The 22794-nt window shown below is 44.0% G+C and overlaps 1 protein-coding gene across 2 annotated transcripts in view; it reads left to right on the forward strand.

Annotated features, from left to right (window-relative positions):
* Window positions 1-5103: 5103 nt before the first annotated feature.
* Window positions 5104-22794, forward strand: part of SRPX (sushi repeat containing protein X-linked) — a 49455-nt gene continuing 31764 nt past the window's right edge. For both annotated transcript variants that reach the window (XM_054813723.1, XM_054813724.1), the window contains exon 1: window positions 5104-5286. In XM_054813723.1, the coding sequence (XP_054669698.1) occupies window positions 5217-5286 (70 nt within the window). In that variant the 5' untranslated portion in view covers window positions 5104-5216. The remainder of the gene's footprint in view (window positions 5287-22794) is intronic.

The following is a 22794-nucleotide window of genomic DNA, read 5'->3' on the forward strand; positions in this document are numbered from 1 at the left end:
CTATTCTTAGAAATATTTATGCATCATTCAGTATCTAAGAATGCAATATTGTCTTCCCACAAAAAAGCTTCTGGTTTGCTGGCTGCCTAGGACACGTGCTCCCCACCAGACTGGAAGGGGAAAAGGCAGCTGGTGTTCTCAAAGGCTTCCTAGGTATGTATGCTATGTATATGCTATATATGTGCCTTACCCAGATGTTCATGTTGAAATTTTCCATGGCAAGGTTTTTGGTAGAGGAGAAACAAAAGGAAAGATAGTCTGGCCATCTCCTTTATGCCATTGCTGGAAGGGAGGGCATGAGGCCATCAGTAACCGGGAAGACCCAAGGAGACTTCTTCAGATCACTGACGTAGGGAGCACATAAGGGATCAGGGATGGAACACACCCAAAAGACCATCCCATTTCTCTAAAATATGTTATTTCTACAGCCAGGGCAGTATATTCTTTTGTATTTTTGTCAAGGAATGTGCCATTAAGGTTTAGGTCTGACCTAAGAAAGAACATTATTAAGATATAATTTAAGGTGGTTGTTTCACACAAGAAAATATTCGATCATTATCTCTGTTATTTAAGCTTATAGAACAAGAATTTCCATTGGTCTACATCCTTCTGACATTTTTAGCCAGTGGTGCCTTCTTGTAGGCTGGCCTCTAGTGTCTCTTTTCTGTCCGTCACCTTAGGAAAACCAGCTTTCTATTAAAAACCATGGATATGTCACTTAAAAATGCCAAATGAGCACAGTCTCTTTGACAGGCATGCTATCTGCAGTGAGATGCCTTCTGAAGACGGCACTGAGTGAAGCATCTATGCACATGTGCCGGCAGTGGGGTTTCAGAGGCACGTGCTGACAGCGGCAGCATGGTAAGATTGAGGAAATTTGTCTGCCATTCCCCAGACAGTGCTCTACGTGACACACATCCACCCGCTTCTTTCTGATCGTGTCTTCCCCCAACTTTTTTGCCTTTTTCCCCCTCGGTGCCTCCAGTTCCTCACCACAGCGGTGTCTCCAGCAGAGCTTCTCTTCCTGCCCCTTATCTCCACAGGTCAATCCAAATCTTTCCTTCCATTTCAGTCTCCCTCTCCCGGACTCTCTGTCAGAGCTTCAGAGACACCCCAAAACTGAAGCACACCCCACCAGCCTGCAAGCACCCAGAATGCCCCCCCAGCGGGATGCTAACAGGGAGCGGTGTCCTAGCAAAGTTCATACGCCACAGGCTGACATCCAGAGGGAAAAAATTGGCCCTAGGAGCTGGCACTTCCGAGCAGCTGGAAGGAGGGTCTGATAACACAAACATTGAGCAACAAATAAGTATTTCAAACTCTTGCTGCCACTAAACATCATAAGAAAGTAATTCACAAACTTCAAGAATCGTAAGAAGAATTGCATTTTTTTTTTCATTACTATTATTTTAGGACTGTCTCTATTTCTGCAGATATTTACATAAGTAACTCAAAGTATCAGAGCATTCTCATTCAGTAAGGCTATTCACCGGGTAGAAACACTGTGTAGTTTGGATTGGGCCCCCAGTTTGTCATCCTCTTATGACTAATCGAATCTTAGTTGGGGCTTCCAAAACTTAATTACACACAGCTGTTTGGGTTTGGGTTTTTTTCCTTATAATTCTTTTACTATTTGGAGAAAAATTATTAGATCGTTAAACATTATTAAAAATTGTACTTTAATGAATTTCCCCCCTCCATCAAAAGCTGTATTTTTATTATCGCTATAACTGTCATTAAGTTACAGCTATTCTGTACAAAGTAATAAAATTATTCTTCTGAACTGCTATTACAAAAAAGCTTGAAAGAGAAATTATGTGCTCAAATTAACTACTTGATAAAATAAGAATATATCTTTAAGTCTCCAAGAGCTTTGCTTTAGGTCTTATTGTTTATTCAACTAAAATATTCTCATACACTTTCATCCTGTACTGCTGCTTAATTTCAGTTATGACAGTTTTAATTTACCTCTGAACAGTAAAAAATTGAATCTTCAATGAAAAGCATGCCAGTTATTTCTTGTGTAATGCCAGTAGTGCCTGGAACTCCAAATAACCACAAGCTTAAATATTTGGATTTTTTTTTTTTAAATTGAAAGCTGAACTGTGAGGAAAAAATGACCAGGACTATGCTTTCAAATTCAATAAATGTGACATTTGTTTAATACATTCCTAGTTCCAAAAGCTTTCTCCCATTAAAAGGTCCCTTAAGAAAACTATTTCACAAAAATCTAATTTGTATTACACATTTGAAAAAGTTTTTTAAAGATGCCTTGAACTTGTCTTTCAAGTCCCAATCTTTTGGGTGGTTTCACATAGCTGTCATTCTAACAAAGATGTAGAATAAGGGTTACATTGCACAGAGAAACTCCGGAGCCCACTTGCATGTGAATGAATGCACACCTCAGTCCTGCCGTGTTTACAAGGCTAATTTCAAGCAGGCCATGAAGGCTACATTCACGCTGCTAGCTATGCTCGCACTTGCTTCTAAATTTGAGCTGTAACTTGCCGACTATGTAAACTCTTAAATCTCTTGCCTTTCTCAGGGCAGCTAGAAGTCCAAGAGTTGGATGCTAGAGGAAACCCGGCATCCCAGGCAAGCTCACGCACAACGCACATAGTGAGCTTTGCAGGAACCCATGCAGTCGACAGCCAAGACATAGTAAAAACCAGCCTGAAAACACACGTGGTTAAGCTGTTTGAATGGGTGGAATAGCGCCTGTGCAATCAGGAGCAACACAAAAGCAGTTTAAAAACTCATTTATTACAGCAAATAAAATGGTTTGCATGCCTGTGGTAATTTCAGCCCCACAGCAGCAGTTAACTGATTGCACCTACGAGTGAGGACTTAGCTTCTCACACTGAAAGGCTCGGCAGACGAGAAGGATTTGTCACCACCCCCAAGTTTCTGGACTGTGGCAAGGCAGTTTCAAATGGCTAGAAAAGGCCACCCGAGAGAGGGGCCGTGAGCCCCATGGTTTGCATGGTATTGGGACAGCTGATGGAGAAGCTGCAGCTGCATTAAGACTTTTGTTGGCAGTGGCTTCTTTACGATGCTATCACACTAGGATGGACCTTATATTCTTAGGAAGAATGTCTAAATGAAGGCCAGTGTTTTGGAAACATACACAAAGAGAAAGCAAGAAATACCTGACTCGCTACGATCTGCTTCAGGTGCCTCTGTTTTTCCAGCACATGCCAGTGCTGAACTCTTACCAAAGCCTTGCAGCACAGATAAACTACAAAGATTATCACATTTATTACAGATTTCTAACCTTTTAGTTTAATCTTTTCTATGATATCTGTGCCAATAATAATAGCCTAAAGCACTCCTTTTTCCTTATTCTCTACTTTGAAACAGTAACATTAGTCTTTTTAATCTCTCCTCACATGGAAATCTAATTTTTCCTTAGGCTGTTAAACTGTGATGGCTCAGTTGATACTACCATAGTTTTTTGTTACTTTTCTTTTTTTTTAAATCAAGGTGATCAAAACTGTATATCGAAGCCTGAGCAGAGCACGATCAACTTGGAGAAGAGCTGGTGCAGAAGACCCAGTGCCTACCCATACCCATCCAGGTATTTTACCCAAGAGGAGCTCTAGCCTGGCCCCGCGGGTGCAGGAGGTGCACTCACTCCTGTGCACGTTCCAGTCTCAGACACCAAATGTAGTGGAGTAGGGAGGTATACTTCAGGTGCACTCTTGATCCAAATGAAAACTCTGATGAGAAGAAATGTTCTGGAGAAAGCTCCCAAACACATTGCCCACCCAGATTTTTATTCTCATTACCAGCAAGATCCTATTTCTTTCTTAGGCCACTTTGGTATAGCCAGCCTCAAAGGTTGGCAAAACCGGTGCTGCCTCTTCTGTTTCCAAATGAACATTTCCCCTTGAGATGACTATCCTCCCTCCGAAAACTGGTGCCCCTAATTTTCAAATAAATATTCCTTTACTTACTAGACAGTATTTCCCTATCTGTCTGCGCTTTGCTGCAAATGGTGCAGGAGGTGCGTGAGCCCCTAGGAACTCCCTTGGGATCTCTCCTCGTTACTGCCCCAGCACGCAAACTCTTTACAGGCGGCACGGTAGCTGGGGGTAGTGCATTCCCGCACCTTCAGCAGCTTATAGTGCACGTTAGATGCTACCTCTAATGGTGGAAAGTGGAAAATAAATAAATAAGATCCAAGTCTAGCTGTAGTCAAGCTGCAGGGTTGATAGATCTCAAACTTAAATCAAAAGCATTGGAACATTTGATGCTCTGCCTGAAGCCCTCACTTCCATAGGCTAGGAGTGATTGGGGAATTTGCTTTCATCTGGAAGGTGGGGAAAAAAAAAAAAGCCTCTAGTCTTTGTGGTTATGGAAGAAAGCCTGAAAAATGTGACCCTGCAACACCCTAGCAGCTCAAAAAATTAATGGGAAATGTGAAAACTTCAAACTTTTTTCCTTAATCTCATGACTTGAGGATCTGACTCATGATTTTTGAACATTTAAGCCTGGCCATCTGCAAACTGCTGAGCAAGCAGAGCAGTTCATCCTGGAAAGTACAGTCCGTTTCCCTGCACTGCTGCCCGCAAAACTCTGCAGGCCTGCGCCGGCAGCCACCGCCACCCTGCATGGGAGGCGAGCTGGCAGCGGCGTGCTGTGCCTGCGTGGTCCCGCCTTGCCAGGGAAGGGACAGGGGCGAGCGCAGCTCCTACTCCCCATCGCACCCTGCTCAAGCGGAGCCCCAACGCTGGCAAAGGCGAAGGCGCAGCTGGGGTTGGCTCCCTCCCAGCCCTGCAGGCCCTGGTTGAGGTCGGGACGGAGCAGCAGGTCAGGGCACAGGGCACCGGGCCGGGGACCCCACACCTCTCGCCGGGCCGGGCACTGCCGGGCGATTCCCGGACGCCACGTCGGAGGGGAGCCGTGTCACCGCGCCCTGGGGGGCAACCGCGGGGCACACCGCCGACAGAGCCCCGGGGGATGGGGGCGCAGCGCCTCCCTCCCAAACACCCGGGCCCCTTCCCGCCCGCTGCCGCCGCCAGTCCCGGTGGGAGGCGGGGCGAGGCGGCCTGCCCCGGCGGCGGCGAAGGAGGAGGAGGAGGAGGAGGAGTCTCCGGCGGCGCCCGGGAGCCCGCTCGGAGAATGTCTCCGTCCCACTCCTCCTCCTCCTCTGCCGCCGCCTGCCCCTTTGCCGCGCAGCCCTCAGCCGGGACGGGCCGCCGCCGCCGTGCAGCATGGGGAGCTGCTGGCTGCGCCTCGCCGCGCTGCTCGCCCTGGGCGCCTGCCCCAGCCTGGCCTACGAGGGTAGGGAAAGGAAGGAAGGGGGCGGCGGGGAGGGGGCCGGGGAGCCCCCCGCGGCGGGGCAGCAGTCGGGGGCGCGGCGGGGAGCGCGGCGGCACAGGCGTCTCCTCCTGCCGGGCGGGGGAGCGCTGCCCGCCCGCGGCCGCGCCTCGGCCCGGGGCGCCGGTGGGGGCGGCGGGGAAGCGCCGCGGAGCCCCCGGCAGCCCGGAGGGCCGGCGGCCCTTGGGATGGGGGGCTTCCCCTGCTGCTCGCTCCCCGCTCGGAGCGCTTTGTCTCGTCCTCCGTCTTGTCCTTCCCTTGGCTTGTCCCGGGACGGCCGTCAGCTCAAATGAAGCCTCATCCTCCGTTTGGAGTCCCGGGTTATTAGGCGCGACCAAAACTTTGATCCGTTTGGGGTTTCAACGTGCGGAGCGCAGGTTGGTGGCAGCCCATCGCATTTTCACACGGGGCGTGACATTTGCATCTCCGTGCCGTTATCCTGGCAAACTTGCAGAGGGCTGAGAAAGGGAGCGACCCCCGACTCAAAGGTGCTGGAGTAGAGGCTCTGTGTTGCCCTTAATTGTAAAGTGGGGGTGAGTATGTGTCTGATCTACCAGCCCTGGCTCCAGGACATTGGCACTTACAAGTCTTTCACCGGTTTTTGTTGCCCATGTGTGACTGCACACACAGAAAGTTAATCTCAATTTTCAGTGTGAAAAATGAAAGGGTGAATCGGGCTGGGTTCTTATGCCTGTAGTAATTAACAAAATGTATGCTTATGCTATTTCACTTCTAATTATTTGCATTTGCTTTAGCAAAATTTGAAATAAACTCAAATTTAGATCTATTTCCATGGCAAAAGGAAATTGCCATATAGGTCTGCCTGTTAAAGCAGCTGTATCTTGTCAGATTAAACATTGCTGACTTGGTAGACATTGCAAGCAAAGCCAGTGTAAAGTGACATGCAGCAGTGGTTTAACAGGTGGAGTCAATGAAAATTTGTGGTCAGAACAGACCTTCAAAGTAAGGGGGTACTGCTTCAAATTGAGGTGCGTTGCTGTGGGTTGGCAGTGAAGAGAGGCAGTGAACAGGTGAGGAAGGCGTCTAATACAATTAGCAGCTGTGCACACAGAGAACCTCCCTTTGCTGGTGATACCTCTTTTTTTGTATCCAGGAGCTATCCCTACCTAAGACGTAGTTCTGCCCATGGAGGGGCATAAAATGGCATAATGATGGTATTTTTGAGCTGAAGTTAGATTTTCTTATTTTTGTTGGCATGCTTCAAGTGGCTTCTTTCCGACATGAAATATGCTGGAACACACGTTTATGCTCTTTACAAAACACTAAGGTATGGGACCCATCACTTGCTAAATCAACAAAGACAACAGCAGTTTCTGTCCTGGCATTTCTCTGAGGACTATTATGCTGCCAAACTCTCTTTATTTTCTTAGGAAGATGACTGAATGCTTTACTTTGCGGTTCATGTGAATGTTAGTCTTCAATTAGTTTGCAGAGGATGCTAATATCCTGTCCTTCTTTTTCTTCCTAAAAGGCCAAATGTAACTTCTCCAATCTCAAAAATGTAATTTTTGCATGTAATCTCCAAGCTGGCTGCACAATAGCCTGCTTGTTTCAGCTTTCACTCATTTGAAAGTCCAATTTTCCTCTTATGCTTAGTGTCAAAGGCTCCAAAGAGCTTAAATCATCAGCAGCTGTATTTGTAAAGCCTAATATAAAGTTAAGGTTTCATGTTCCGTTTCTTTTGTTTGTTTTTTTTTAATAGAAAAGATGTTAATATTCTTTCAAACCTTTATTCTCAATATGAAATCTAGTGAAACTGTAAATAGATATTTTCTTTAATGGTACTGCGTTGGTGTGTACCTGTGCACCTTAGGTACAGAATGTCATTAAGTAAACTAAAAGAGACTTTAAAAAATAGGATGCGTGTGTATGTGGCCCTCTTGAATACAGATTATACATGCACGTACTTTTAGTGAACTGTTACCAGGAAGTTGATACTTGACTATTTTGTAGACAAAGCCAAACAATCTATTTTGGATTCGTACAAAATGCTTGTTTTCAGTAGTAGATTGTTATCTAAACATCATAAATAGTCTAATCAGCTCTTGAATTTGTAGTTTGCTAACAGTGACATTTTTAGTGAGAGCATTTGTGCTCCATAACCCAAAGACTATGGTGAACACCACACTAAGTAGAAATAATTTACGTGCCGTAAACAGAGCTCTGCGATCAATATTTGATGGTAGGCAGTAAAAATCAAGACAGTGTTCAGCCTGTGAAAATGTCGTTGAATTAATGATCTCCTTGGCATAAGGAAGGCAACAGAAAAGTATCTGAATACTTCAAATTCTTAAAATACTTAAAAGCATTTGAAGCAGCTGCTATATTACCTGCAACTGTAGTTTCCAGTCTTGAAAGGATGCCCATGGTTTTTTTATGCTGTTCCATTCAAAGCCCGCGATGCACTGGCAAAATCTCTCTGATGGCACCACGCAGGGAAAAGTCTGTTTGCTCTTCAGAACGTTTGAGAGATGCACCTTTGGGCAGTTAAAACAAGCTTAAAACCTTTTCCCTGAGGACTAAGAAGGGAGATACGATCTTTGAGCTCCTCAGTGACTCTTTCTCCTCAAGTTCTTCTGATGAGAGCTCCTCACATCTCTTGTGGTTTGCCGAGCTGTGAAAAACCAGTGTAGATCCTTACCCTGTTGGGCTCAGGCAGAGCACTGCGGATCATCCAGTAGTGCTGGGTGAGGGTACAGCTGTATGTACATACATACGGAAATCACTTGTTTGGTGGTTTGGGTAAGTGGAGATGATTTAAATCAAGTGGCACTGCCCAGTCTAAGACTGTTGTACTCGTGTCTTTACACTTTTAGCAGACAGATGAAAGGAAAAGCTAATCTATGGTAAAATTAATGGGAAGTGGTTATACTGCATTAAAAAAGAAACTGTGTATTGTAACAGGATATTGGTGTGAAGGGACTGTGAACCTTGAGAGAGATGCTATTAAAAATGACTTGAAGACCACGTAATATCATAAAACTATTTTCAAAAGCTGTATGAAATTTAATTCAATGAAAAACAATATATATGTGTGGTATGCTTGTAACGTATGTATTTGGATTAAATATGAGTAGATGGAAGTCTGGTTGTGGCAAGGGGAGCTCTTCTCAAAGTTGCGTTGTAGAGCAAGGGGTACATCTGTGGGTGGGACTTCTGAGTGCCGCAGCTGTTCAGAGAGGCAGTCCTTGCCCAATTGAGTTTATACTGTAAATAGACAAAGGATAGGAGGACAAAACTGAAGGAAGTCAATATTTAAGACTGCTTAGAGTCATATGGCAGGCTTAAAAAAAAAAAAAAGACATTGCAATTAATATCGTGATTCCCACTCGTAGCTCCTATCCATCAGACTAAGCTGCAGAGTGGTCAAGAAACAGCCTCCGGGCCCCTAAGCAGCTGGTGGTCTGCATTGCCAAGGGTGGGGCCCTTGTGTCAGCTCAGCCTTTTGTTGTTGGGTTTTGGTTTGTGGTTTTGTTTTTTTTTTTTAAATAGAGCTTGCTATCTGCCTATTAATCTTAGGTGACACTTTGTGTAGAAGTACATGCAGGATCCACTTGTGTCCTTGGTTCTGTGTGCGCTGGTCCCCTGAAGCTGAGGGTGCTGAGAACGAGCTGGTGGTGGACGCAGACTTAGTTGTGCGTGCTGGCTCAGCACAGGACAGAAAGGCAGTGGCTGCCCTCAAATGGCTTGCGGTACAAGTACAAGACAGAAGCCAGCATGTGAATACAAGCGGGTAGGGATGTCCTAAGGCACAGCTTTATCCAAAGCGTTGTGCTTTGGACGGGTTGGCGGCTTCTAAATAAGCTCCAGTTAGCTGGATGGTTGCATATGAGTGAATTACATTTGCAGCAATAGAAATGACATTCTCAGGTGACCGCAAATGCAACAGATAGGTCATGTTTGTATCAGTCAATAATGTTAACTCATCCCCTGACGCTGCTTTCATATTTTCTCATGTGAAGTGGGCCATCTTCATGAGCTGTAGTAATTCCCTGCTGAAAATTTCTCACGGCTTTAAGCGTTACCAAAGCACTACAGTTCTTCCTGAGCGGTCCTTAAGTAATCAGGCCATCGCGTCCTCCGTGCTAGGCTTGCTCAGACTGCTCGCTCCTCAGCAACACCTGGGGGCTTCGGTGCAGCTGAAGTCTCCAGAGCGAGATCACGTTAACAAAGAGTGCAACTAAGAAAATTTTCTGAGAGGTGCTTTTGATGAGTTGCTCAGCTGTCCTTTTTCTCACAGTAAAATACACCTTGCCAAAGAGCACTGGCAAGCTAACTGCGTATAACGGCTTGGGTAGTTAGATCTAGGCAAGCACTGGATGTGGTACAGGAGATGCAGTAGCACAATCAATAGCAGTTATTCCTCACACCTGTGAAGTTCCTGTATCCCTTTTATTGTTGGTCCACTGCAGTAGTAAATGCTAGCAGACATGACATGGGCTTCCCAAACATCTAAAGTGTATAAAACCAGTGTTCATAAAAACTTGCAGTTGAGATTGCCATCAGTGCAGGTGAGGTTCTTTTCTGTGAAAAGTATGAATGAGTTTATAACCTGGATTATGAAAAACATTGATTCTAAAAACAATTTGGAAATGCTGGTGATGAGGTGTGTTTTACTGTAGTCTCCTCATCTCTCAGCTGAAACCAGTAGCTGTTAATGAACATTACTGAAATACTTTTTTTTTTTTTTTTTCTGTCACCTTAGAGATGTGAGTGGGATGGGTATCAATTGGGTCAAATTTGTGGCTGATGAAAGTGTAGGGAACAAGATTCGGCATGCTGTTGTATCGGCATTTGCTTGAATGAGCCACTGGTTTGAAAATTCAGAAAATTCAAATATATGTCCGTAGGTAAGTTGCTTAGACTTACTTGCTCTTCCTTGGTTTTCCCTGTTGGAGATGCCTGTGTAAAAAGTCTACTACTTAGATAGTGCTGCGCACTGATTTGCAGGAAGAATGGAGTTTGGAGATGGGCACGGACTTCAGTCCACACTGTCAGATGTCTTGACACACTGTTGATAAACTATAGTTGACTGAAGGCCGGAGAGCGTGTGAGGAGCACCATTTGCATGGAGGTGCTGTAAAGACACAAATGATGAATCATGTATGAAAATATACTGATGTGTAAGAATATACTTAAATTTTCCGGTACTAATGCAATACTCTCAACTCTTGAGCCCTGTACTGTGCTGCCATACATGAGATTAGGTAGTGTAAGGGTCCCAGGAGCATCTTCATTGGGAGAGTGTTTCCAAGGGATGGCTCCCCAGCCCACTGGCGTGAATGTTTGGATTGGAGAGAAAGGAAGAGGCAAACACCAACACTCCCATCCCTCCCTACCTCCACCCCCATCACATTACCATTTTTTTTGTCCAAAAAGCATATCAGTAATCTAGTACTTCATGAAATTGTAATGTATACTGTATTGTAATACAGCCTGTAATTTAATATTGTCAGTCTTTGTGTCTTTCATGGTACTTCTGTCAAACTTCTGAAAGTACAAATGCTTTTTCTCCAATTGGGCTAACAAAATAGATGTTCCTCTAAACACTTGGGTAATTTTTCTGCTTCTGAAATGGCTGTGTGTGCTGTTTGTTTGGTTTTTTATAATTTGCTGCATCATGTTATGTTATGTGGTAAAATTGTGGTGTGCTGGGGATCGTCCGTTTCACGAGGCGTTCACTTAAATTTTTTTAGCGCAGCAAATGAACAGCTCAGCATACAAGACATGGCTGGCTGGCCAGCACTTCTCTGCCACTGTTTCTAACTATCGATTATATTTAAAGGGCACTGTTAAGGTTGTTCAAACTGAAAATTTATGCTGCAGTACCTTGAAAGCGGCTCCAAATTATAGGTTTTAATTTTAACGGTTCTGATCTTTCCTGTAACTCGAAATAGCCACTTAAGAGCTCTGCCAGAGTTTGAAACCACTTCAACTTGTCATTTGGCATATCTTTACACGAAGATAGAAAGGATTTTTATGTTTCTTGAGAGACCCGTGGAAATTAAATTTCCCCAAGTTAATATATATGGGAAGCTCAGCTTTGCCAATATCTTCCTTTGATTTGCCTGAACAATCTTGACAAGATTTTGTTGTGGTTGAGGAAATAAATGGTGTCTTTGCTGTGTACACAACACACAGAAGTGTGGAAGGAGTAGTTGCATGGGGAGTAAAGCTCTGTCAGGTGCAATATCGGGATGGTAAGAAATCATTCCCCCACCCCCCATTATCTCTAACTAGTGTTTCTTGGCAGCTGCAGGGATTTTCCTTGAGAGAAACGTCCAAAATTACATCCTCCTCTTCAGTTCTGTAAAGATGGAGAGAGAATGCGTTTAGGACATTAAGAGCCTGCTACCAGCGTGCTGAAGTGGGTCTGTCAAAATCCCTTGGAGCTGGGCTACTGTTAAAATTAAACTTTTCTGTTAAAAGGCTTATTTGAGGAGAAAGTGTTGCTCGTGTTTTTTTGCTTGTTTCCTAAACAACAGTTACTGGACTGGCTGTGCTGCAGTTCCCTGGTTTGGCTGGCTGGCCTTCATCACCAACTCCTGATTTTTATTTTTAGCGGTATTTTTCTGCTTTCTTCTCTAGCACTTAGAAGATGCTACCTTGCAAAAGGAGTTACTTCGTGTTCCTTCTTATCCTTCTCTATGGCATCTCTTTTTTTGGGTTACTTTTGGGAGTTGTGCTTTCCTTCCAGGAAAAACTAGCCAACTGTGGCTTGTTTTTGCTGAGGAGGGTGGACTCCTTGTTCTCTCCCCAGCTGCCCTGGGCTTCCTCCTGCCCATCCCTGCTGCCTGACTCCTGGCGTGTAAGCCCTTGGGCAGGATCCCTCGCCTCGATCCCTGTTTGTTCAGGTGCTAATGCAGCAGGGACCAGGTCCGGGCCCTGGCCAGAGCTCCCGGGCATGTCTACAGTACAAGAGAGATGTCCAAAATGGCTTTCTCCCAAACCTACTGTTGTTCCTGTTTTGCATTGCTGGAAACGTCCCCTCTTCTCTCACCCGGGCGGCAGTTTTCAACTCTTTTTCTACTCTCCTGCTTGGTGTTTTTTAACTTAGCTCTTCACTTTGAGGCGAGCTGCCCAGCTTTCTCGACTGCCCCCGGGTGTGAGGAACATGATGGCTTCACGTATGATCTCTCAGCGAGTTGCTGCAAGCCTCCAGGGAGAGGGAAGCCTGCTGGTCAGGCCAAATGGGGACGTGGCTCACGGAAATTTATCTAGGGTGTCTTCCTAACCCTCTTGTGCTATTTCGTGCGAACTAAGCGCTGAGGGTGGGACCCATTTTACTGCTTTGGATGGTGCTGTCTGTTTCAGCTGGTGGTCTGTGGGTCTTCACTGCCCTGGTTTCAGCTGTCGAACGCTCAGTAGCTGGGAGAGCTGCTGTCCCCTCCCAACAGCGTGCAGGTCAGACGGACGGCTGGGAGAGGGAAACAGCCCCCGTCGTGTTGCAGCGCTGAGCCTCTGCCGGCCTCTGCAACGCAAGCTGGGCACAGTCGGGCATTTTTGGCAAAGGTTTTTGCCATTTGAACAGATACAGCTTTGTGTAACTTCATGCTTTTTGGTTACTCAGTGAAACTGTGTCTTCATCTGAGAACAGGTGGTATCGAAGGGGTTTAGGTTAGCCGCTGTGAGAGACCAGGTTTTGCTCAGTGCATAGAGCTGAAAAAGAATTGAGAATGCTTGAAATGATGCATGCTCTGGGTTGCTCTTGTGAGACAGGTCATTATGAGCTATTTTCAAAGGAGGGGAAAAAAACCCCACAACCAAAACACGCAAGATGCACATCATAAAGATTCTTGATTGCATTCGTTTGAAACTGGTAAGTAAATATCTACATATGTGCATATATGTCTTTGATTTGTGTAGTCTTTGAATTGTGACATGCAGCTGTGTCCTTCAGGGAGGCACAGAAGAAACTTCTGCAGCTTTGCAGGAAAATATATAACAATACGTTTTATGTTACTGCTATCTTTTGCTCCAGATCTTGTAGTGGGTAGAAATATATGTGTTTGAGAATACTCCACATACGCAACTTGCATGATTTAGAAGTTTGTGTTATAAGGAAAGTTTGTTTTGGAGATTCTGAAATTACTGTGGTAAGGAACCCCTTTTTTTCCAGTCGTGTGAAATTTAAAATTTGTCACAACTCTGAATAGACAGGTTTTCTTAGCACTTGAGCAGACATCTGATTTTATTCTTCCCTACTTCTTGCCCTCTTCTTGTTCTTTTCAGGAAATGCCATTGCCGTTTAGGGTACTGGATTTAGATGCATTGTACATATATCCACTAAGAATAGCATTGCTGTTTGAAAGTAGTCATGTATTCAGGCTTTTCCAGCAGTGCCTTGTCATGCTGTATGGTTTACCCAAAGCCTACAGTTAACCAGTGTGGGCTGGCAACATCAGTCACTTAGCAAAGCCTGTCTCGTTTTAGGCTGTACCGTGAGAGTTTTAACCTGCTCGGGTCTGTGGTCCATCCTGGTTGTCCCTCAGAGGTCTTTCATCAGGCTTCCTGGCACTGACTGGCCGGATGCGGGGAGATGCTTCCAACTCCTGCCTCGGAGTTAAGAGCCTGTGGCAGTTACAGTTTTCTTTAGAGTTTTCAACTTTTGGGCAATGCACGTAAAAATAATTACTTTATTTGATTCTGCCCATCTTGAGTCCACCCATTGTGGCTCTCTAGTTATACTGTGTCACTAGTAAAGTAAAACAGGCCAACATTAACATGCCTCTGTCCAGCTATTCTTGAAGATTAAAAGCATGTTGGCTCACAGACATTCACTGTTCTAAGCTGCCCAGAGGCAGATACCAGAAACAATAAGCCTGACACTGAGTTATGGTGGCAGTGAAATGTGTAAATAGAAAACCCCACAACCCAACAAATAATAAAAAGATCTTTCCTGTACTTTACTTTTCTGGGAAACGGTGGATATGAGTGCCCCAGAAGGCTACTCGATGCTGAAAGGGGGATCTTTCTTATTACTGTACTAAGGAAAAAAGGGATAACTTGTTGAAGGTGGTTTTTGTGAAGGCGTCTAACAGGTAGTTTGTTTTGACTTTGTATCACTGATTTCTTTCTGTGACATTAAGGGAGCTGGTTAGCCTGCGTCTGCACCCCCTTTGTAAAATGGTTTATCTGGCAGGAGAGATGGTTTTTGGCTGAAAAAGATTCGTATAAGGAGCAAGTACTATTATTGCTATTGCATGTGATGTGCAGTGCATCATTTTAAGTAAAACCGTGTGGGTGTGTTTAGTTATGAAACTGCTACAGGTTGCTCTTGGGTCTCATTAAAACTGACAAGGGGTGACCTGTGCCTGGTGGTAGTTCTGGGCACACCTCTGTGCTCTTCTGGCTAGCCTTTCCATCACCTCTGTTACTGCGGCAGTTACATCTTCTGGCTGCGCTTCCTTTTCGGTAGGTATCAGGAGCCACATTTTGAGTTTCTCATTAGTACTTGACACTTAAGGTAATCAGATAGGAGATACATGTCTGGGAGAAGCGGGAGATAACCCTAACCGTAAACATGCCTTGACTTTGATTTTAAGGAAATTTCCGATCCGATGTATCAAATCATGAGTAGTTCTGCAATAAGGGAAGGCAACTTTTGTATAAACGCCAGCAGTGCTGTCAGTGTAGCACCGATACCTTTTCGTCCTTTCCACCAGCACACTGGAAGCTTGCAGTGGTTAACTGGCTGAGTGCTGCTCACCTTTTCAGAAAATACCAACACCTGAATTGGGTTTTGGCTCTGTTTTTAAGAGAAGTGCTTCTCATTAGGGATTCTGTGCCTCTCTCCAGCTGAATGTCAGAAACAAGAATATTAAATGGTATCTTTAGATGGCTCCAAGGCATTTCAGACCTCTCAGATACCAGTAACAGCACAGGACGTGCACTGCAGCCCTGGAAGTTGTTTTGTTTGATTATTATAAAAAAAAAATCATCCTTTTGCAATATTTTTGCCTGCCAGTTTGTTTAGGGAAATCTTTAATGTGTGGCATATTTATAAAATTACTCAGAAATTTTAGCTATAATGTACATTAAAAACCACATATATTGCGTGTGCAATGAAAGACAACTTGTAACTCATCAGAAAGGTAGCATGACTGATTTATGGCTGTCTGATTTTTCTGTTGGAAGAGTAAACCAGTTTGCCAAAACAGATCAGTCCAAAGGAATTGAAAATAAGTCCTCCGTTTGAGTTATAAAATATTTCCATATTTTTGAGTCCCTCACAATGAAAATGGACTTTGATTTATTTGCAGTGGGTGAATGTTGTCTCTAAAGCACAACCCTGGTCTCTCTTTACTCTTCTGCCTTTAACAAAGCTATTCCTTATTCCACAAATACAATGAGAAAGCGGGGCAGGGAACAGAGAAAATTCACATTGTAGTATGTGACACGTTAGAATAAATTCATGTATTAATGGTTTTTGTGGTGTAGACCCTGATGGTTCTCAGAGTTCCAGTTCACAGGAAGCCGTGCTCTCCGAAGTGTTCTCGATCCTATTTGGATGAAGACACCGTGGTAAGTGGGACTGACAAACGGCAGCAGAAGTGTGCAAAGGAAAGGCATAAATAAGACCTCGTGGCTGCACAGATTAGTTATTGCACAATTTACATAAACTTCAACCAAGAAGCCCTGCACACCAGTTCTGCTCAACAAACTGCAGGCTCTTCTCATCGCCCTCCTCCCAAGCCCTTGCGAGAGCTGATGCAGCAGCTTATGTTTTGGATTATATTTGCTCAAACAGCCCTTTTAAAAACGTCACTTCTAGCTTCCCCTGTGGAAGGAGCTGTGAGGAATCCCTGCCATCACAGTGAGATATTCTCTGTGTGTGCAAGCAAAGGTGGTGGAAGGCTTGGCAGGCTGCACAATACACAGCAGCTGACAAGTTCATACAGGATTGCATCTCTTTTGGGCTTTTAGTTGTCAGCCGCCTGTGATGAGAGTGCTCCAGCCCTGGGACAAGATCCTGAAAGTTTTTGAAGGCTGCAGCAAGCTTTACATCGGGGAGATGGCTGATGGACCAGTCCTGCTAACAGCTTCTTGCTGAGTTGGTGGGTTGTTGAGAGATGGTTGAAATGACCTGTAATATAGCTGCTTTTTCCCAGAAAACGATTTCTGTTCTTGGAGCAGACTGGATGAGGGAGTTGGATCCAGGGAGTTTATTGTCAGATCTTGTTGGAGGTTGCCCTTGGCCTGATTTCTTACTGGCAAATGTTGACTTGTCTCAGGCTGCTGCTGAACTGGTGCCTTTGCAAATAAGAGATGCCAAAGAGCCTGTCCGCTGTGGAACTGACTGTACAGTATGTTTCCAATTTTGTGTATCGTAGCAAAAATTCATAGGAAAGAAGGGAAATTTTAAATCATGAAAAGAAATCAACAAAATTTGAAAGCATGTTTGTAGATAGGCAAGTGGATGGACGCATTGGTTACCATTTGGTCTGTCTGCACTGGAAAACAATGTGAAATCTTTCACCATTTTTAGTAACACGGAGTTGAATTCTCAAATGGAAGGACAGAGCACTAAATCAAGGAACCTGGGCACTTGATTTTATTTTTTTGGACTGGGTGGTCCAAATCATTAAGGCTTTTTCCAGAAGCTATGCAGGCTCCCCAGCTGATTTTTTTTTTTTTTTTCTGTGAAACATCATGTTTGGTTGAGAAGCATAGAAAACAGCGATATTTTTGATTCTTTAAAAAAAAAAAAAAGCACTGTGGTGAGGGCTTTCAGATTTCTCGTTTCTACATAGAAGACTAAGGGTTAGGGCTGTCTTGGCACCACGAGGGCTGGCAGCGGTGCAGGGACCTCCCCCAGCAGCCCCATCCCACCATGCCCCGAGGCAGGGATCAGAGCTGGGATGGAGACCAGGTCCCGCTGCAGGGACAGGGTGGCTCCGGGGCCAAGCCAGGGGCCCCGATGGGCAAGGGGCTGGCAGGGTTCGAGCTGATGAGAGCATTACAGGGAGTGATGTGTCTCACATTTTTGACCTCCGGCTGGATTTTGGGTTAAATTCCACATTATTTACAGTGTATTAATTCTTAGTAACAATTTAGGAAATGGTTTCATTTTTCTGTGAGAATTATTACTAGCTTAGTACTTTTTGTATGGATTATTAATTTTTTTTACCCAGCGTTTTTGACATGTTCCCTTCTTACATCCATATCTTCAGTCTGTATGACAAACTTGCAGGTAGTTGGCAAGCCCTGAAATCTCATGTTTCAGTTTTTCAGACTTAGATGCTTCTGTGAGGAGGAAACAAGTGCAATGGCATCCCTGTCCTGTCTTTATGACACAAAACAACTGATCGTTGCTGTATGTCCCTGGTTTCTTTGAATAGCATATTTTGACACTCAGAAGAAACGTGATGTGACAAGAATACAAATGAACCCATAAATCTGTTATTAAAAATGTCTGTTCTGCTACGAGTTTGGATGTTTATGAAACTTGAGCAGTTTTTCAGTACTATACTGTCTTTGTTGACAACTAGAATTCATAGAATTGGCTATTAAAGGATTATATCCTAATTATCTTAAGTGAACCCTGACCTCGGTAATTTGAAGCTGTCTGCCAGCTTGCTAGCTGGAGCTGGTCATTCCTGCCAGATGTTGTCCATCAATGCTAGGCGTCAGCCTTCCCGTCACGAAAGGCACTCAAGAGTGCAGCCATCCTGAGGTAACATAGTGACTTCGTATTTTCCTGCTTAACCCTGCTGCTTCCCAGAGTGCTTTCTCCTGATGTCAGGAGCCTGGGGCTTGGCTGGCCACTATTGATGGCATGGCAGCTGCAGGAGGTGTTTCCAGGAGCTGCAGGAGATGGGTCATCATCCTTCTTGCTGGGGACCGTGGTGCTGGCCACAGCTGCTCAGTATCTGCTCTTGACCTTGCAGGATGGGAGGGATGGATGGGGAGAAGGAAAAGGGTGCTGCTGGATATTTGGTAATGGTGTGGTGCAAGCGAGAGGGGGACGTAGGCATGTCCAGTTGCCGTCTCCATTGCCCTGTGCCATCTGGGGATGCACTTCTGGTTTCTGCTTCCCTGGGTCACTTGCTGCCTGGCTGAGCGGCGTGGGGGTTCTGCTGAAGCTGGGACCGGGTTACCAAGGGAGAAGCAGCCCTCAGCATTTAGTGCAAGGACTAGAAAAAATCATGTTTCCATTCTGTCTTCAAGCTCGTACCTTTTGAAAAAGCTACGAGTTGGCCACGTACACATTCCTCTTCTCTCCAGAAATGTTTCTTTTAGGGTCCCACTTTAGGTGCCTCAGTCACCTCTGCTGTTTCTGGTAGTGGCAGTGGATTTTCATTGCCCTTTTCCCTCTCCTGAAGGAGCAGGGTGTAATTCTGGAAACGTGGCTTCGGTGCGTTAGGATCACTAATTTTAAGTTATTATATTGGCATTGCCAGGTTTCTATTTACCTTAAACCAGTATTTAAGGTTCCAAAGACTGACAAAATTAAATTTTATATTGATTTATTTTTATTTATTTTCTAGGTTGGGGCATTTGAAGTTTCTGAGTGTTTTCTTTGGCAGTATGGCGATATATATATATTTTTTATATAATATATATAAAGTATATATTTATATTTTTATAGATATATTTTAATATACAGCTAATGCTTCTCACATATCATGTAATGTCAGCAGATATAATTTAAAAGAATCACCAAAAGATCAGAGTCTACTGTATCAAAAGCCATCAATACAGTATATTTTTTGTAATACTCGTGTGACTTCTGTGATCTGCATGAAGCGTTAGTGAAACTGGGACATCTAAGGCAAAATCTTTACAAATGACCTTGGTAACCACTTGTTTACCCTCTTGTTTCCAATGGAAGTGAGAACTTGGAGAATATCCTTCCGACTGGGAGTTGCCGCTGACATGAATATTAATAAAAATTGTGCAAGGGTTTGGAGGGAGCATCTCAAATGTTCTTTTAAAATCTAATCAGCATTATTTTATGCTGGCTGTAGCAAAGAACTTTTCAATCTGCCTTAGGATATGATTAACATTTCTTATTTTAAACAAAATGAGCAAGCTAGTCCTCATCAGTTGGTTTATACAACTTCTGTGCTTTTGGCTGTGAGCTCCATATTAAATACTGTTTGCTTTGAAGCTGTTTTTAATACTAGTCTTTAGAAATAAATTAAATTCCTACCTCCTGAGTCTTGACAGCAGTTGTTTACTTTTTCCTGCAATTGATGAGTTTGCTATTAAATCTTCAGTTCCTCTGCACCTCTTTTTTTTTTTTTTTTTTTTTAAGTTCCACCTGTTGTTCTCTTGTCTTTGCTCAGTTTTGGACCTGCTGACTGCCCGACATGGCTCAGGTATTCCTTCAGCTCTTCCTCCCTAGTGTAATGTCTGCATTTTCTCCTTCCTGCTACCCTTGCAAAGCATTAGTAAAGCATGAGTAGTCCTGGAGCCCTTAGAAGTCTCTATTTTTCTCCCACGAAGAGCCTCCAGTATTAATATCAACAGCCCTTAATGCTTTCGTCTGTTTGCAGGTGTCATGAATAAAATAACAAATTTTCTAGAGCAAGGACTTTGTAAACCAGTGTTTATGCTTCTAGTTTCTCTAAAAGGAAGCTGCTCACATGGAAATGAGGTGTAAGGTATGCTGTGACAGACTTCTGGACTACAGTTGTATTTATTCATAAGAAGGTAACGTGAGAAAATGCAAGCTGACAATTTGAAGCTGACTTGGGGAGAAGTCCTGCTTCAGCCAGATGAGGATAATGAGCCACGACAGAAAAAAAAATAATAAAAAATATATTTATTTTATTTTTTTTTAAGTGGTGACTTAAGCAGAGAACGTAAGGAAAAGTTGCTCAGAGGAGAAGCCCTCAGGAAAGAAGTCCTCAAGGGAGCTGCCAGCATAGGGTTTAGAGTAAATCTGTGTTGCTTCTGACACTGTGTGACTCCACTTACTAAAGAGCAAGGGGAGATCACAGTCAGTAACTTTAGATTTTTCCACTCCCCTTGTGTTTTCTAGGAACTTGTTGGAAAGTTTCCTACGGATTACAGGCAGCTCCTGGTGCTAGTTTTCAAGTGTTGGTGTAGTGTCTGATGCTTAAAGCTGAGATTTTTTTTCCTAGGAGCCTTTCTTTTAGTCTCCTCATAAAATCTGAAAAATATTTTTTAAATGGCAGAGCTTCAGAAATAACACGTGACTCAAGGATAAAGAGAAGAGAGGAAAACAGTGTATCTGGTGCTGTAGTATTAAAATTTAGATACTGAGATGTGCCAGTTTCCACTGTCAGCATTTAAAAAAAAAAATTTAAAAATTCTTCCATCTGTCACCAATTCAGAATAGATCAGGATTAGTTTTCAATCTCTTCCTTTGGAAAGTTATCCCAAAATCCACTGGAACTTGTCAGTTAGGAGACTTTCAGCTTAAATGTTCTTTACTTAATTAACCAGTTACTAGTAGTTCTACCTCTTTTTAGTTACCAGTAGTAATACCTCTTTTCAGTTCCTTATTGGCCTTCTATAGGTGGCCTCCTATTTTTCTGCCTTTTCAATACGTTCTTAAAATGTACGCCTACATTCAAGACCCTGTAATATCTTAATACAAGGGAAAAAAACCATATTGAGGTATGTTCAGAGGAATTATTTCTCTGGGTCTTAGAAGATAACAGTCTTATCTCTATGTGGTAACATTTGTTTGCTTCTTGAGAGTCCCTGTTTGCTTTTCCATCTTGCAGCCTTCTAGTGCATCTAATGGTGCCCCTGCCTGCAATGTACCCTGTCCTCCCTCCTTTCCCCATTGAAGGAGCTGCTGGAGCATCTTGTTTGTGTAGGGCTTTATGTGTAATTCAGGCTTGATTTGTTATAAAGTCAGTTTTATAAATTTCATGAGAAAAGTGTAAAAAAAAAAAAACCAAACAAAACCAACCCAATTGCTTCTGCTTAGCAGAGAAGGTAGCAGTGGCCTGTGAGAGTCCTTTGTGCCAGAAGAGTTTGTGCCACAGGATCTGCTGTCCTGATGCAGGTGTGCCCTCCATCAGGGATGGAAACCACTGCGGCATCAAAGCGCGTTCATCTGAACAGGGTTTCATCTCAATGCCTGAGGTGGTCTTTCACCCTTTCAGGTACCCTGGAGGTAGACTAGTCAGTGTGGCTGTTGCGTTATGGGTGGCTGTCGACTTCAATGGTACGCAGCTTATCCGGTTTCCTGGAGGGCTCCAGCCATCCCAGCTCTTAGGAGGCTCTGATGAGGCCAGGTACACACAGTTGAACAATGCTGTCACCGGGCCTGTGTTGCTTTCTTTCAGTGAGGTGAAAGCTCTCAAGGTCCCTACCAGCCCATCATTTCCTCATGACTCCAAATTCACACGTCAGTTTGATGTTTAGGATGTGTAACTGAGATCCATCAGCAGAGCAGCTTTGGAAATAGAGTGCCTCTGGGTGGGGGCCACACGTATCTCTAGGGAGGTCATGCAGTCTCCAAAGTCCTGGCAGAAGAGGAGGGGTGGCAGGATGCAGGCGGGCAATTCTCAGCTCAGGCTGCTAAACCGCTGTGGAGAAGAGGGCCAAACATATGTCAGCAGTAGAAGTGCTGTGAGGAGCTAGCCTAGAAAACAGAGGGCAGGCAGAGATGTGCTGCGGGGTTATAAAATAGCTGACAGAGGACAGAGTCCAGGTTTAGCTGTAGATGAGTATTACTGGTGGACGATGCTGTGTGAGAGCAGCGAAGAAACCAGTAATGCTTACGGATGTCCAGACCACAGGCAAGGTGTGGACAGCCTTTGCAGAGCCTCTTGCAGTTTGTCAGGCACAGAGTGCAAATTCTTCGATATCAAGGGCTGTCTGTATTTTCCATGTACAACCCCGTAGCTGCTGTAAATAGTGAAGGCTTTGCTTTCCTGATATGCTTAACCTCTGGCTTAGACCACGTGTATGCTCAGAAGACCAAATATATTATTATGCAGTATGCAGCTATGGTAGCTGGTTTTTATGTAGATGCAATGCAGTGTGTTTACCCTCCTTAAACCTATTGATTAAAGAATGTACATTTTGTTCAGCTGAATTGAATTGTACTTTAGTGTTAATAACACTTTTTGTCCTTTTTTTTAGTAACAGTTCGTGGTACTGTGACTGTTCCTGATCATAAAGAAAGATGCTGCCATTGGTTTTTTTTAGCATTTGTTGAAGAGTTCCTTAAACGAAGTCCTCTGAAAGTCAAACTTTTGAGTTTCTCATGGCCTGAACAAAGGAAACATTTTTCTCCAACCTCCTCCCTGTTGGTCTCCTGCTGGCATAACTAGCTGCCATTCCAAATATTCAGGGACTTCTTTCCTTCGCCTGTCTTTTTGGGGTTTTTATTTTGTTTTGCTGGATTTCAGTTTATTGCAAGATCCTTATCAGGTGGAGCCCTTTAAAAGGGAGGGCAGATGCTCTTGGGCCTTCTCTTGCCCGCTTAAAAAATAACAGAAGCTAACTTCTTCCTCTTTC

The sequence above is a fragment of the Grus americana genome, chromosome 1 (genome assembly GCF_028858705.1).
Source record: "Grus americana isolate bGruAme1 chromosome 1, bGruAme1.mat, whole genome shotgun sequence".
Lineage (NCBI taxonomy): Eukaryota > Metazoa > Chordata > Aves > Gruiformes > Gruidae > Grus > Grus americana.